We start from the raw sequence: 15,305 nt of genomic DNA, 5'->3' as shown, positions 1-15,305 counted from the left end.
TACAAATATGGTGGACTTATAAGAAACAAGGTATTTCTTTGCAAATATCATGAGAAGGAACAAGGTGTTCCCTTCTCTCTGGTTAATATCTCCTCCATAGTATTTCTCTATAACTGGGGTTTCTGTGAGTCTAGTAGCCATTTTGGAGGTAGGGAACCAGGTTTACTTTTCTGTTTTTACTGTCTTGCCTCTGTTTCCTTGGGATGGGTAAGCGCCTGACTCTGAGGCCTTTCCTTTATCTTTTCCTGCCTAGCCCGTCTGCCCGGAACATTCCTACATTGACGGGAACGACAAAGGGATATTTAGATACTATTTTGCTGAAAGATATAGGTTTATCTTGTATGTTTAATATCAATCCTTGCATATTTAATATAAATCCTATTATAAATTTTGTTTACTTACAGATTTCTTCAGTTACCTCACAACACAGGTTCTTACAACCCAATATTTCACAAACACACACAAGGTCTAGAAAGGAAAGAGGGAAATCAGCCTCCTCCTTTATAAATCTCAGTCGACTAAGGTAAAAATACATACGGAGCAAACTATGAAATTTTCCAGGATGTAACTATGCGCGGCTCTTGCGCTTACAAGCAGCTTTCCTCCAAGAGTGTCTTGGGTGACACGACCCAAGAACGGATCATCCCGCCCCTCATCAACCAGCCCCTTGACCTCTGCAGTGCAGGTGGTTCCGGTTTACACAGAGCACACACGCCCACCTGATATTATGGTCGTTATACTTACTGCCCACGGCTCTCAAACTTGCTAGGTGATCCCAGTTCAGTCTCCTTCAGCATTGGGGATTTCTATTTCCTAGCTCTATCCTCTTTCTACTCCAGGAGAATCCAAGTACATGCCATGAAGTTAGAAGGCACCATTCTCCTTCACACTACCTTTTCTCTGAAAATATTTTCTACAAATTGCCTCAAATAAAAAGTCTCTCCGAGAGGACATTTCTTTGACAGGACTTCGACAGGTACAGCTATCAAACAGAGGGAGCGGTACAGGGGAGGCCGCCGGAAACACCGCCTGAGGTGAACAGGAAGTCGAGTAGAATTGTGGGAAGCAGGGGCGGGGCAGCGGCTGCTGGCGTGTGCCGGCGAGCAGCGATGTGCGTGACGTGTCATGACGTAGACGTAGACGTAGACGTAGACGTAGACGTAGACGTAGACGTAGACGTAGACGTAGACGTAGACGTAGACAGACCTGGCCTGAGGAAAATGTCAGGTAGACCTAGATGTGGAAGGAGATTTCTTCAAGGCTTGTTTCCTGTTCTGCAGGTGATTTGTCTTGTACTCTGCTCTTCGCTGATTTGGGAGAACTTCCATGCCCGATGTAGCAGAGCCACAACCACAGGAGTTAGCTCTTCCACCGTCTAGCTTTGTGAATTCGGGCAAGTTACTTAAATGACCAGAGCCTTGTTTCTGTATTCTTTTAAGGACATAATTATACATGATTAATTGAAAATCAATTATATTCAGGGGGCACATGGGAACACCCATCAAACGACAATTGCAGCCGTTGTTGTTTTTGTTACCTTCCTGCTATTAATATAATGCCTCCACTGAAATGGGTGGGAGGGCTTTAAAAAGACAGTTGAAAAAAAAAAAAAAAAAAAAAGACAGCTGCCTCACTGGGTTTTTGCTATTTTGCTGCTTAATGTAGGTGTTTTACAGATGAATCAGTATCTTCACGGAAAGACACCTTAGGAAAAGCTAATACTTTTTAGTCCATGTCTAGTGGTTATAAATCCTCAACTTCCAAACTATATTTTATCATTTATATTATAGTTTGTTGTTGAAATGGTATTCGTTTAAAAAAAAAGACATTATATCAGAATAGGTGCTAGATTTGCATTGTTTGGATTTTTGATAGACAGTAAATGACAAATGCTAAGTAAGGTTAGTGAATGATCGTAAGGCTACATGTGCAACTTAAGAAATATTAACTTTGTCCAGCAATCCCAAGATTATGCCCCAGTCATCATCCACAGTAGTGCACGGGGCAGTAAACACCAATAATAGATGCCACACATACAGTACGGATGTTTGAGTTTTCATCCAAATATATCTGCATTTTTATATTAGTTTTCCTCCTTCTTTCCTCCTCCTTCCCCTCTTCCTCCTCTTCCTCCATTTCTCATGGAGTAATTTCGACTAAATTATGTTTCATTATTTTCTGTTCTCCTAGAATGCTACTAATGTATGAAATAGTAAATAATACATGAATAGCATAAATGAGATCCTCACTTTTCTTGGATAGTCAAATGACAAGTGAGTAGAAACTAATTATGTATTGTCTTTACAAATGTGACATATTTGTGTCACTGTTCTTTTAAAGTGCACTAAACTGCCATTTGCCCTGCTGCTTATCCGGCCAGGAAAGCTCCAAACAGGGAATTACTGTAAAAGTTAAAGACATCAACTGTGATATGCCCTTAAAATATATCTCTCAAGAAAGCTTTGATAATATATTTCACATGTGGTATAGGAATTACATCTTAATGCAGTTGTGGCCAGTTGAATTTTATGGCCACAGGGAATGAGATGGACTTTGGCATGCAAGCTGTTTATTAGAGATCAACATCTCTAGCTTGCAACTCTTGCGGTGTAACTCTGCAAGGAGTTCTGGAATATAATGGTTCTTCAGGGTGCACTATGACTCTTGTTGAATTCTCTGATGAAAGCATGCCAAATGAGGAGACCTGGGCCTCAAGCACTGCAGAGACAGAATTGTAAGGATTTCTTATTGGTGATACAGCAGTATATAAAGGTTTTGATTCAGTATATGTACTACATCCTAAGGGTGGTGCTGGTTCCTTCCAAAATACAATTTTTAAGCTTATTTTTCAATTTCCATATTTGAGAGACCATACCAGTGCTCTATCAGGCTAACAAAATACAGGTGGTATGGTATTTGATATAGCCAATAGGTTCCAAGTAACTTGGCTCATTCTCATACCTTCTTTGCTATATATTAGTCCCCCTGTCTGGTACAGTATAAATATTCCTTCATGGTGATGGCCAAAAGCTTGTTGAGCCAACAGTGCTATAGGACTTTTCAGTATACTCAATAATCATTTGGTCCCCTCTTTAATACAAATGGTAATTCCTAATAATAGTCTGCATACCAAATTCCATCTTATTCTTAGGGACAACACAACTGTAACAGCTGTTACCAGAAACAGATAGAAAGCAGGCTATTAGATGGAGTTTGGAGGTGTATCATTTGTTATTCGGTTGGAAATAAGGACTCTGTCATTAGTAACAGGACTTCAGAAATCCCTAGTATGAGTTCTAATTCTGAACTTTATCAGTGGTAAACTGTGATAGCAAATAGAGGGGAAAGCCTCTGCTAGTTGGTGCCATTTATCTGATGTTTGAGGAATACAGGGAAATAATATCTATAAGGACAATGGAATTGGATGGTTAAACACCACTGATAAATACCCAAAGTGTAGTAACAATCTGCTGGCCAGTAATAGACAATTGAATATTAACTCAAAAAGCCGAAAGACCCCTCCTGCCCTGCAGACTACGTGAGGCTTTTATCTTCTGTTGCTGAAAGGCTGAGAGAGCTGAAGACTAGAGACTTCTACTAGTCAGAAAGAGCAAACTAATATATTAGTTTCTAACTAATGTTAGAGCAAACTTCTAATAGTCAGAAAGAGCAAACTCCCAAGAAGGGTGGACACATAGCCAAGGCATTGTGTATTAAGGAAACATTAGGGCTCCAGTTAAAACAAATAAGGACCCCAGAATTTATTAAGTAGACATCATGACTTTCTTTCTCATATGCTTACTATTTTCTCAGCTCACACACAAGATGTTTTGTTCTGATTTATTTCTTATTCTGACTCAAAAGTTTTCTACCTAACCCTAAGGATTTGCCTTCTGCCTAAGAATCCTTAATCATTGCCGATGGTGTGTTAACACTTGTTATACCCAGAGTTATGACCATAACAGATCTGAGATGAGCAAGGAGACAGAGTAAGACATGGGGGATGTAGGGTTCTAGGCGAAACCATCCTGATTGACTTTGGAACATCACGGACAATCTGGAAAGGGTGAATGAAGACCAAGAAAAACAATTCTGCTGGCTTTACTTTTGATGTTTGGTCTGTGTATGTTGGTATAGGTTTGAGGCATTTATGGAGATGACTCTAATTAGGTATCTTTTCCCCCAAAACAACCACCACTGAGAGTCAGTGACATGAGACATCCAGTTGGTGGTATAAGAGCCTGGGGCACCAGGTACATCCATTGTCTCTCTGGGGATGGTGCTTACAATTCAGCTGGCTGCAGAGGGAAGTTGAAGGGCATTAACCCCCATGACTAGGGAAGGAGGCTATTATTTGGAATGGCTCATGGCAAAAATCAGATTGATAGCAATGAATTCATATCAAATAACTTGTTCTGCCTGGATAAAAAAGCAAAAAAAAAAAAAGTATTAATATCCATGATTCTGGTTCAGAGAACAGAAATTTAAAAATGAAACATACCAAAAAAAAAAAAAGAAGAAAAAAACAAGATACCTGTGAGAATTCCTCACAACATTTTGAAACACATGACTTCTCTGTTTACTGTGAGGCTACTGATTAAGAGCTAGCATTTGAACATGATTGAAGACAATAGAGAGGACTCTCTCCTACAACACGTGTGTTCCCTTAATATATTCCATCACCTCTGCTTCTGACTACTGCACCTATAACTAAGTTGTACCATAGCCTGGTTGAGGACATGCTGTGCCTGATAAAGGAGGTACAGGACTACACTCCAACACTCCAATGGAGCTGCAAGTCCTGCCTGTGTATACCTGCAGAAAGTGAAGGAGCACATACGGGCTGTTACCTGAGATTCTTGATCAAGAGAGATGGTACATAAAATTGGAATAAGGGAGAGATTATTGATTTGGGAGTATTATTTCAAGTTATAGGATGTGACAGCCTTGCAAGGACCCTAAGAAGACTCTGAGAAGCATGGACAAAGGGCTGGCCCTTTCTATGTGGAGTTAAAATGCCAGAACTTCCATGTATAATGGTTTTGAAAGGATTAAAAGGCTCAGTGGAAGATATACCATAAAATTATATACATAAGATGGTTCATGATGTACCATTTACTGAGACTTTAAGGACTGCTGTGAGAAGGGCACTGGCATAACTCAAAAGTCAATGGTCACTCTATTTCCTCAGTGCAAAAGGTCATTATAGAACCAGACTAATGATAAGAATGGTCTAGTAGGATCTCAAAACAATAAAGGCAAGGTACAGTGCTAACTGCCAGAATATAACAAGTTTAAATTGCAGATGAGGAAGATTGACCTACAGAAAATTATAGAAGTGGTTAACCTAACTTAGTGTCTCTAGGGGAAAAATAAATGGGTAGCCAAAAAGATAGTCATCAGCTTATTTAATCAGAAAAAGAATCAACGTTGGATAACAAGGTTGCTGAAGGGATTTCACCCCCACTCACAAGGGAAAAAAAAGAAGGTCCAAACTCTTGCTTGTTTTCCGATACAGACTCCATTGCCTGAATATTCAGCTGGGCCTGTTAGTGAAAGAACCCTATAACACCATAGAAAATACTTTGATAATAATTCTATTTGTTTCCTCAAAATTTCCTATAGATCCACTTAGATAAGTGCACACCAGTGAGTAGGAAATATCCAAACATATTGAAGGATGTTAGGTAAAGTTTGACATTGGTACTCATTAATTTGATGTATCATTATGTCCCTCTCCTTACCCCTATCTGCTCTGCCAGGATAGTGGCAGCATGTGAGAGGCAGGTAAAAAAAATAAATAAATAAAATAAATAAATAAATAAGTGGAGTCCTGACTAAGATCTGGATAGTTTCAATTCCAATGAATCCAGAAATCTATCAAATTTTAATTTTTTGTTCCCCAAATGTATACTTGGAATTGGCATACATAATAGTTTGTACAAGCCACACACTGGGTCCTAGGCCTGAAGAGTAACAGTTATTATATAGAGGGCCAGATGGCAACCATTAAAACTACCTCCTATCCCAGCCAAGATAATAATTCAAAACATAATATCACATCCCAGGGAATAAGAAAAAATGAGTTCCATTCTTAAGACCTAAAATATATAGAAGTAGTGGTTCCATTTAATTCAAATGCCAAAATGGGCCATGAGTACAAAGTGGTAGCGCAAGTAGCTCTGTCATACGTTCTGGCAGACCTTTATGGTATTAGAGGTAGTGGTAGTGGCGAGATAAAATGGCTCATGTGACTTAATGGGATGTGCTACTGAGAGAATCACAATAAAGGCCTCGGGTTCTGGAGTAAAGGCTGTGACAACCAAAACATGAATTATAAGCCATTTGAGGAAAAAGCTTCTGTCATGCATCTGGTGAAGGAATAGCAAGGAACCAGGAGATTGAATAATCCCCATGATCTGGGTCCTTTCAGATGTCTTAAGATTTTCAGATCCATCTATCAGCAATCCATCATATTAAAGTTATACCTCTATGATCAAATATGATTAGAATGAGCAAGCTGCATGAGCAAATAGCCCAGATCTACATATCATTACTGTTCAACACTGCTGCTCTCTCAGGTCACACCTTTGGTATTTAAGAGATCTTGTCTGACCAGTGATGGAGGAAGTAAAAACTAGCTTTTGTTATGGATATGCCAAAGATGAGTAGCATGTTCACTGTAGCTTTCTTTGGAATGGATTTGATAATTAATGACAAAGAAAAATTCTCTAAATGGACAGCTTCAAACTGTCCATCTGGCCATCCATTCTGTTGTAAAAAGTAAAATGGCCTAAAGTTATATATATATATATATATATACATACATACAGTCTCATGGGCAGTGACAAATGGTCTGGCTAGTTGGTTAGAACCTTGGGAAGACAATGTTTGGAATGAGTCCATAGTATGTACATATGGCAGACATCAAGGAGTGGGCATATAGTGTGAAGACCTTTGTGTGGATGTACATCATAAAACATGCACCACAGAAAAGATACTAATTAACAAGTAGACAAAACGACCCGGCTAGTTGATATCAAGCAACTTCAGTCACCAACCACAGTAGTGTTGGCATGTTGGGCACATAAACAGAGTGGTGGTCCTCTTGGGATACATAGAAACTACTCATGAGACCTACAACGAGAGCTTCCACTTACCAAGGGTCATTTATATAATTCCAATATTGAATGTTCAACCTGCCAACAATAGAAACTCATGGTTAGTTTCTGATGTGACACTATTGCTCAAAGACACCAACTGGCCACTTGGTGGAAAATTATACATTGTAGTCCTTTGATCTTGGAGGGGTCAAATATTTGTTCTGACCAAAGAGACAAATACTGAGGGTATGGGTTTTTCCAACTATTAGGCCTCAGTCAGCACCAACTTATGGGCTGGTTGATTCATTGGCATGAAACCCCATGGAATATACATGGTCCATCAGGTATCCTGCATTAGACCAAATTGTCAGGCCATTATACCAACAGCTTTAGGAGTCACTGTAGAAAGGCCACACTCAGATGGCTATGCCCCTGGGTGAGGTACCTCACTGTGAGGCAAGTTCTGAAGGCAGGTGTTAGCTGGATGCTATTTGCTTACAACTGTATAGCAGTTACTTTCATGAAGGCAGATTCCTGTGCCCAACACACTGTGCATGAATCATTCAACAAATATTTACCAAGTACTGTACAAAGTATCATTTGCTGTATCAGACACACAGATTACAAAAAAGGAGAAAGAAAAACAGGTGTAGGCTGCAATTCCAAAGACCTTAGTGTGAACATTGATAGGCAAACCAGTACTTCTAACAGCATGTAAAGAGATCGATGAAAACTATATGCTTTGTAGTCCAGGAGTATTAAGAATGGGTACTTCACTCAGACCGTGAAGAATAGTGACAGTTCCTAAAAATGGAATATTTGAAATAAATATTTAAGTAAATTTTAATGTAGAAAAGAATTAGGTAGAGTATTCAAAGGAATGCATAATCTTATGGAAGTGGAAAAGAACCTGATCTTTTTGAGAAAATATTTCAGCATAACTGGAGCATAATATGATAATGAGAAATTGGTTAAGAGATAAAACTGAAAAGGTAGACTGCATTTGGTCAATGAAGGAGCAAGCAGGACATGCAAGAGAGTATATAGCCTATAGGCAACACAGAGCCACTAGAAAGTTTTATTCTGGGGAGTGAAATTATCAGAATTATACTTTAGGATATTTAATCTGGCAACTATATAAAATAATTGTAGTAAAGTGAACCAAGGCACAAGTTACTTTAGTAAGACAGATGAGAGAAAAGGGAGACTTAAAACAATAATAGTTCTTACGGCAGAGAATTATCTTTTAAAATATTTTTCACATGGGGAAGGGAGGGAAAAGCTGAGTGACAAGTAATTAGAGAGGGAAACAAACGATGAGAGACTCTTAACTATAAAAAGCAAACTGGGGACACCTGGGTGGCTCAGAAGTTGAGCATCTGCCTTTGGCTCAGGGCATGATCCCAGGATCCGAGATTGAGTCCCACATTGGGCTCCTTGCGGGAAGCCTGCTTCTCCCCTGCCTATGTCTCTGCCTCTGTCTCTGTGTCTCTCATAAATAAATAAATAAAATATTGAAAAAAAAAAAAGAAGAAGAAGCAAACTGAGGATTGCTGGATGGGAGGTGGATGGGGTAATTGGGTGATGGGCATTAAGGGAGGCATGTGATGTGATGAGCACTGGGCATTACATGCAACTGATGAGTTATCGAAATCTACATCTGAAACTAATGATGTACTATATGTTGGCTAATTGAATTTTAATTTTTTTCAATTAAAAAATTAATTTTAAGATTAAATGGCATATAATATGGTATCTATACCTATTCCCAAACTACTGATACCTCAGGGAAGGTTGCTACAGATGTGAACCTCAGGTAGCTAGTAACATCATGACTGTGGTGAATGAAGATGAGAAGGGGAAGGGAGCTGGTTTTGCTTAAGCCACTGGTGTCAAGTCTGCCCTCATATCTGAATCTAAGTTATTTCATGAATCTTTAACTTGGCTAGGAGACACCATAAGGAAACTCCTTTCTTCTCTGTATCTGTTCAGGTCAGAAGAATTTTGTATCCCCTGCCATCCACGTTATTTTGAAATTCTTTCAAAAGATTACTCTTCTTTTAAAACAAATTATTACTCTTTATCCTTTTAAAACTCCTCTCATCATCTCACATACTCTCTCTGGAATATTAGATGGTTCCTTTTTTTAGCCAGTGTTAAAGTTCAACTGAAAACACTGATTTTCACAAAAAAGATATACTTGTTCTATTCATTGCTTGTGAAATCATATGCTATCTTATCTTCATCTATCTTGAATCATCCCCAGTATGTAAGTGTGCCCTCCTTGTTTTAAGTTAGTGCTGGGCCCCAAGAGCCTCTTCAGAGGTCACTGCATGAAAGGGTACTTTGGAGAAATGTTTTTAAAGATCTATGTACTGCACTTTAAGCAAATACTTGACTGAAAATTCTCCTTTTTCTAAGTACAGCAAGGTTAGACATATCAAGCTTTTTCTAGTTTATTGCTTCCAAATTCACATTTGTGTTTTCAGTGGTCCATGTTTTATTTTCAAAAATTAGCACATTAATCATGGCACATATTTAATAGGAAGTGATGACTATTTTTTTCAAATGTCTGTAAGACATTTGGAGTTGAGCTGCACCCATTACTTCTTCTGGGCATGCAAAAAGAATACATTCTCTAGTCTACTTTGTAAATAGTGTGACATCCAAACTATATTCAACTAAGTGGAAGTGATCTGTACCAGTTCCTGATTGGACATTTTAGGAGAGTATGCATGTCTTCTTCATGTTCTTTCTGCTTGCACCAGCTGGATACAGATGAGAAGGACCTGATATTGCCACCTAAAGCTATAATCTGGAAATTAGACATACTGATTGTAAAAGCTTACTAATAATCCCTGTCCCTAAAATTAAAATTGGTCACTTTTGTCTATACAGGTTTCATTTCTTGGTATGTTCTTGAATTGTGCCCTTACCTTTTAACCTTCTCCCTTTTTCAATCTAGAAACTTGCCTGTAAAACTCCAAATTCCAGCTTTTGATTTTTTTTTTTTCAGGAAAGTGATGTACACTGTTCCACAAAATATGATTAAAAATGGGATGCCTGGGTGGCTTAGTTGGTCAAGCATCTGCCTTTAGCTCAAGTCATGATCTCAGGTTCTGGGATCAAGCCCCATGTCAGGCTGTCTGTTCAGCAGAGAGTCTGCTTCTCCCAGAGCCTGCTGCTCTAATGACTTGTGCGCTCTCTCTCTGTCAAATAATTAAGTAAAACCCTTAAAAAATATAAGATTAAAAATTTAGTGGTGCATTGTATCTCTCACCTATCTTATTAGCATGAAGTCTGTTATCTCTTAAGTCTGTTAACTCCCTACAAAATGGCTAAGAAATAAGAGGTCTCTTAAGCTAAAGGATTGGTGGTTTGGTAGTCACGGAATAAACTGGAGTATGTTCAGTCTATGCAGTGGCTGGTGGTTGAAGCCATATGGATTCACTAACTTAAGTTTAGCTCCAGGCAATCAGTGGACACTTCTTCACTCTTGAGTGATGTTGGGCTCAAATCCATATAGAAGCCAAAGTAAATCCATGCTTAGGCTCTAAGAATATATTACTTTTATACCCACTAAGATTTCTCATTATTCCTCAGAGCAGTTCACTGTGCCACTGATCTATAGGTTTTGAGATCTACATGAGATAGACCATAATCAGCTCTATTGCACATTGTTAGTCATAGGCGCATTGTTCAGTAATTAAATTCCCTGCTCTCTCGAGATATTATTTAAGGATCAATTGATATTTCCTGTCATTTGAGCTTTTCCATCTCTAGTATGTTGGAATCTTTTGAGAGCAAATTTTATTGGTCTTACCTTCCTAAAACTTTTCAGGCCTTGTTATACAAATTAACCATATATCTTGCCCAGTGACATGATTAGATATTTTCTCATAATCCTATACTCTAAGATCCAACCAGTCCAGTGGTGCCAAAAAACCTAGAGAGAAAGTAGTTGCTTCAAATATCACCAGTAACCCAAGTCTATTAAAAGAAATTAATAGACTGGCCCCTTTAATTCCAAAGTTTACTTCACTTAGTGCTGCTAGAAATGTACAATTCAATAAGTGGAGGTTTATTTTCTCTGTCTGCAGATTTCACACAGAGTGAGTTTCATTTTATCCTCAAGTCAAACACTTTTTCATTGTGCTCTGAGCACAAGCACCTCTTAAATGCCATCTCTGTTCCTCCTTAATTCTTAACTAGTCAGTGTCAAAACTGTATATTCTTTCACTTGCTATCATTCCATTGTATTAAAATAACAAGTAATGCAGCCATATTCTTGGATTAAGTCATATTGATCTAGTTCTACTCATATGATTAATTTTTAAATACAATAGTCTCCCATTATCCATGGGCAATACATTACAAGACCCCCAATGGATGCTTGAAACCATGGACAGTGACAAACCCTATATACATTTTTTTTCCTGTACATATCTATGATAAAGTTTAATTTATAAATTAGGCATAGGAAAATATTAGCAACAGTTAACTAATAATAACATAGGACAATTGTTAATAATACACAACTGTAATCAAAGTTATGTGAATGTGGTCTCTTTCTTTCTCTGTCAAATATCTTATTATATTGTACCTCTGCCTCTTCTTGTGATGATGTTAGATGATAAAATGTCTATATGATAAGATGAAATGAGAGGAATGACATAGGCACTATGATATAACACTAGGCTACTACTGACCTTTTAATGATGTCAGAAGGATCATCTGTTTCCAGATCATGGCTGATCATGGGTAGCTGAACCTGGAGAAAGCAAAACTGTAGATAAGGGAGGGATTACTGTATGTTCCAAATTTTCATATACATTTCCTCTAAAGATAAATCATGAATGTGTTGATCAGTGGAGCTTATTTCTGATTTAATACGTTTCTTCATAATCAGAACTTCAATTAGCTTATTTAAATAGAAAACTTGATCACATACCCAGTTCTGAAGATCAGGCCATCCACCGACTCTAAATTTTAATAGTTCAACTAAGTGAGGCCCGGGAGTGATTTCTTAATAAGATGTATTCTATTTGACCTATGGTTTCCAACCCTAAACAGAAGTCACCTTAATCCCCAAAAGAGAGAAAAAAGAAAAGAAAAGAAAAGAAAGAAAAGAAAAGAAGAAAAGAAAGAAAAGAAAAGAAGAAAAGAAAAGAAAAGAAAAGAAAAGAAAAAAGAAGGGATCCCTGGGTGGCGCAGCGGTTTTGGCGCCTGCCTTTGGCCCAGGGCGTGATCCTGGAGACCCGGGATCGAATCCCACATTGGGCTCCTGGTGCATGGAGCCTGCTTCTCCCTCTGCCTGAGTCTCTGCCTCTCTCTCTCTCTCTCTCTCTCTCTCTCTCTCTGTGACTATCATAAATAAATAAAAATTAAAAAAAAAAAGAAAGAAAAAAAGAAAAGAAAAGAAAAGAAAAAAAAAGAAAAGAAAAATGCCTAGACTTAGATGGTGGTGATCTTATATTATGGGTGCCAGAATCTACTGAGGCATTACAATAATATTCATGTATAATTAACAAATCACAATGTGTAAATAGCATCTCTAATATATTGTCAAAGTGGTAGGAAGCTCATACCACCTCTAGCTCTAAAGGGACAAGAGAGAGGATTTGGTTGTTTACCAGGGATAGTGGCTGATGGAGAAAGCTGCCTAATTGAGTTGTCTTTGATAGGAAAGGCAGCAGACCTACAATGACTGTACAAGGAGGAGGCAAGAGAGAGTAACTCCTCCACCTTTGTCCTCCAGCTCTCCAGTCTCCTAACAAGGATCCCATTGGCTAAATCAACTCAAAGTCAGAGATCCATGGAAGCCACTAATATTGCCCATGTTGGCCAGCCTCCCAGACTCAAAAGAGGGGGCAGATAGATGAAGAATATATCTTGAAGTCAAATAGTAAATATTCAATATGACACATTTATTAAAGGTCCCAGAAATAACACTGGTGGGGAATATTACTGAATTTTGTATCATTGAAATTTCTTAGTGTATTCTCTACTGATTCATGAGATCTTCTTATTCAAGCAGTAACAAGAGTTTGTTGTCCAATCTTAGTATCCAGTTATGCCCTCTGGATCCTTACTATGCCTTACCCTGTGACTTTGATTCCCTATTTTAGGAAAGGGTCGACTTTAATTTAAAAATCCTCTGATGAAAAAAAAAATCCTCTAATATTTTATTTTTGGGATCATAAGACACAAACTATGGCACACATTGCTTCTTTTTAGAAGACTAACAGTGAGAAAGATCACATATTGACTTGTTTTAGAAAACCAAATGTAAAAGCAAAATTACTTTGCACTTCTTTTCATCTTCTGTAATCTCCTGTATATCCTACTTCTGCTTCTTTGTCCCTATTTTTCTGGGTTTTTACTACAGGTGATAGCATCTGTATTTTTAATTGAAATTCCCTACTTATGTGACCAGGGCAGCTCTTTTCTTAAGCTCTTTTCTCCTTCTCATATTGCCAGAGTACTGCTTGAGAAAACAAACAACAATTATATATATATAAACATATATAGATAACTTTACCATTGGGATAAACACTGCTTGATCTAGTTTAGAAATTGTAGATACTCCCTTCAGAGAAGTCCTCTGTCTTAAAACGTAACTGACAAAGCTATCTCTTAAAGCTATAGCATGAATCTTAATGTTCTTTTTAAAGTAAGACTCCCTTCCCTTTCTTAAGAACTGAGTCTTTTCCTCTTAAAGTTTCATTACAGACAGAGGGGAAAATTGGTGATGTTTTCTAAAGTTGAATGGCTCACCAAAACTCTCTATTGGGAGTGTCTCTAGGAAATATTTACTGAAACAGTCTTATCAGCATCTCCTCACCTTTAAAAATTTCTGTTATGAGACTTCCTGGGACAAAATTTTGAACAAAAGTACAGTAAAAAGAAGTGTCATTTGGCAATTACATTTGGGTGATCCTTCAAGATTTCATAATTTGTATTGTATATCCTCATTAAGAGCTACCTCAATAATTCCTGTTAATTGCTTTTGATATGAGAGTCTGTTGATTTAAAACAATAGACTGCAGTTATTCTTAACTGAAAATATTTACAATATTTTTAATAAGGGAAGATACATGTATATATAAAGTATATGGCTAGCTGTAGTTTGAATACATCATTCTCTTGTAAGGACTTTTTGGGAATAATAAATCATAGCACAAATTCCCCTAACATCACAGAAGATGAATGTTCTGTTTTGCAAGATACAGCAAGCAAACATTTTGTCAAATATTTGTCACTTCTAAACAAGGTTTGCTTCTCATCCTGGGACTATGGGGTACATACTATTTAATTCCTTACCTCCTCCCTCTTCCCCAATCAGATAACTCACATTTTAGTTTCTGTCACTTGCGACATCCACTTCTGGTATAAAAATACCTATCTACATTTTATATTCTGCAGATAACATGAAGTGTTACTTAAAGAGAGAGAAGTCTATGTTTCACACAGTAAGTTATCCAGGAACAAGCAATCCAACATTACCAAGGAACAAAAGTCCTCCCATCTTCTGGTCACTCATTCTTATATATAAAGCTTCCTCTTAATATCTACCATATTATAATCATTTAGTAAAAGTCATGCCTTTGCCATTTTTGTCTAATTTCTATGAGAATGAAGTACATTAAGTAAATTGCAGAAGATGAATCAGTAAAGAGTGAGCAGTAGAAAAAAAGTTACATTTTTCTTGTAGAACTTCTATTTATATATTATAGACCAAAATTGTGACCCAATTTTGACCCAATAATAATGGAAAAAGAAGAATAGAGGTTGTAAATATTGTCATTGGGTATTCGCTTAGTCAGCTTAGAGCACTTACCTCAGGAGTGAAAAATTACTAATTTTATTATTTTATCAAGGAGACTAATTTCAAAGATAATACAAAGAAATTATAGAATATATAAGGTAGTTTTTATAGCTTATCCTTAATCCCTGATTTTCTTTAAAACTTAGGCAAAATTTATGCACATCCTGATAATTTAATGACACTGGTATCTAAGTTTTTAAGAATCATGTGTTATCAAAAACGTGCCTACAGCACAGACTCATGCATGTCACAAAATTAATAAAATTTTCATAAAATAGTGAAGTACTGTTAAGTCTGTGGTGGAGGATGATAAATTATGAGAAGTTGGAGTAATTTCTGAAAAAGAAAAATGTTAAAGATTTCTAACTGGCACA

General features: G+C 37.4%; 2 protein-coding genes across 31 annotated transcripts in view; one reads left to right on the top strand and one right to left on the bottom strand.

Moving 5' to 3' along the window:
* LOC144322202 (uncharacterized) overlaps positions 1–15,305 on the bottom strand; it is a 58,846-nt gene that overhangs the window by 9,214 nt on the left and 34,327 nt on the right. For 5 of the 23 annotated variants that reach the window (XR_013387762.1, XR_013387761.1, XR_013387760.1 and 2 more), the window contains 3 exons: positions 11,813–11,874; positions 7,161–7,199; positions 745–2,718 (listed from right to left, as the gene is read on the bottom strand). Coding sequence is in view for 5 of the 23 variants with exons in the window: in XM_077911960.1 (XP_077768086.1) it covers positions 5,458–5,563; positions 7,161–7,199; positions 11,813–11,874 (207 nt within the window). In the remaining 18 variants the exon portion in view is untranslated. Of the gene's footprint in view, positions 1–744; positions 2,719–3,929; positions 4,420–5,400; positions 5,564–7,160; positions 7,200–11,812; positions 11,890–15,305 lie in introns of those variants that run through there. The other 18 variants (XR_013387757.1, XR_013387755.1, XR_013387756.1 and 15 more) reach the window with 12 other exon arrangements.
* The window catches only part of LOC144322204 (uncharacterized), a 233,116-nt gene continuing 218,976 nt past the window's right edge, over positions 1,166–15,305 (top strand). For 2 of the 8 annotated variants that reach the window (XR_013387777.1, XR_013387773.1), the window contains exons 1-3: positions 1,184–1,280; positions 2,191–2,273; positions 14,529–14,575. Coding sequence is in view for 1 of the 8 variants with exons in the window: in XM_077911966.1 (XP_077768092.1) it covers positions 1,238–1,280 (43 nt within the window). In the remaining 7 variants the exon portion in view is untranslated. Of the gene's footprint in view, positions 1,281–2,190; positions 2,274–14,528; positions 14,576–15,305 lie in introns of all 8 variants that reach the window. The other 6 variants (XR_013387779.1, XR_013387774.1, XR_013387776.1 and 3 more) reach the window with 5 other exon arrangements.

The sequence above is a fragment of the Canis aureus genome, chromosome 10, assembly GCF_053574225.1.
Source record: "Canis aureus isolate CA01 chromosome 10, VMU_Caureus_v.1.0, whole genome shotgun sequence".
In the NCBI taxonomy this organism is placed as follows: Eukaryota; Metazoa; Chordata; class Mammalia; order Carnivora; family Canidae; genus Canis; species Canis aureus.
The sequence above is the reverse complement of the archived record's forward strand: the minus strand, read 5'-3'. Positions and strand labels throughout refer to the sequence as shown.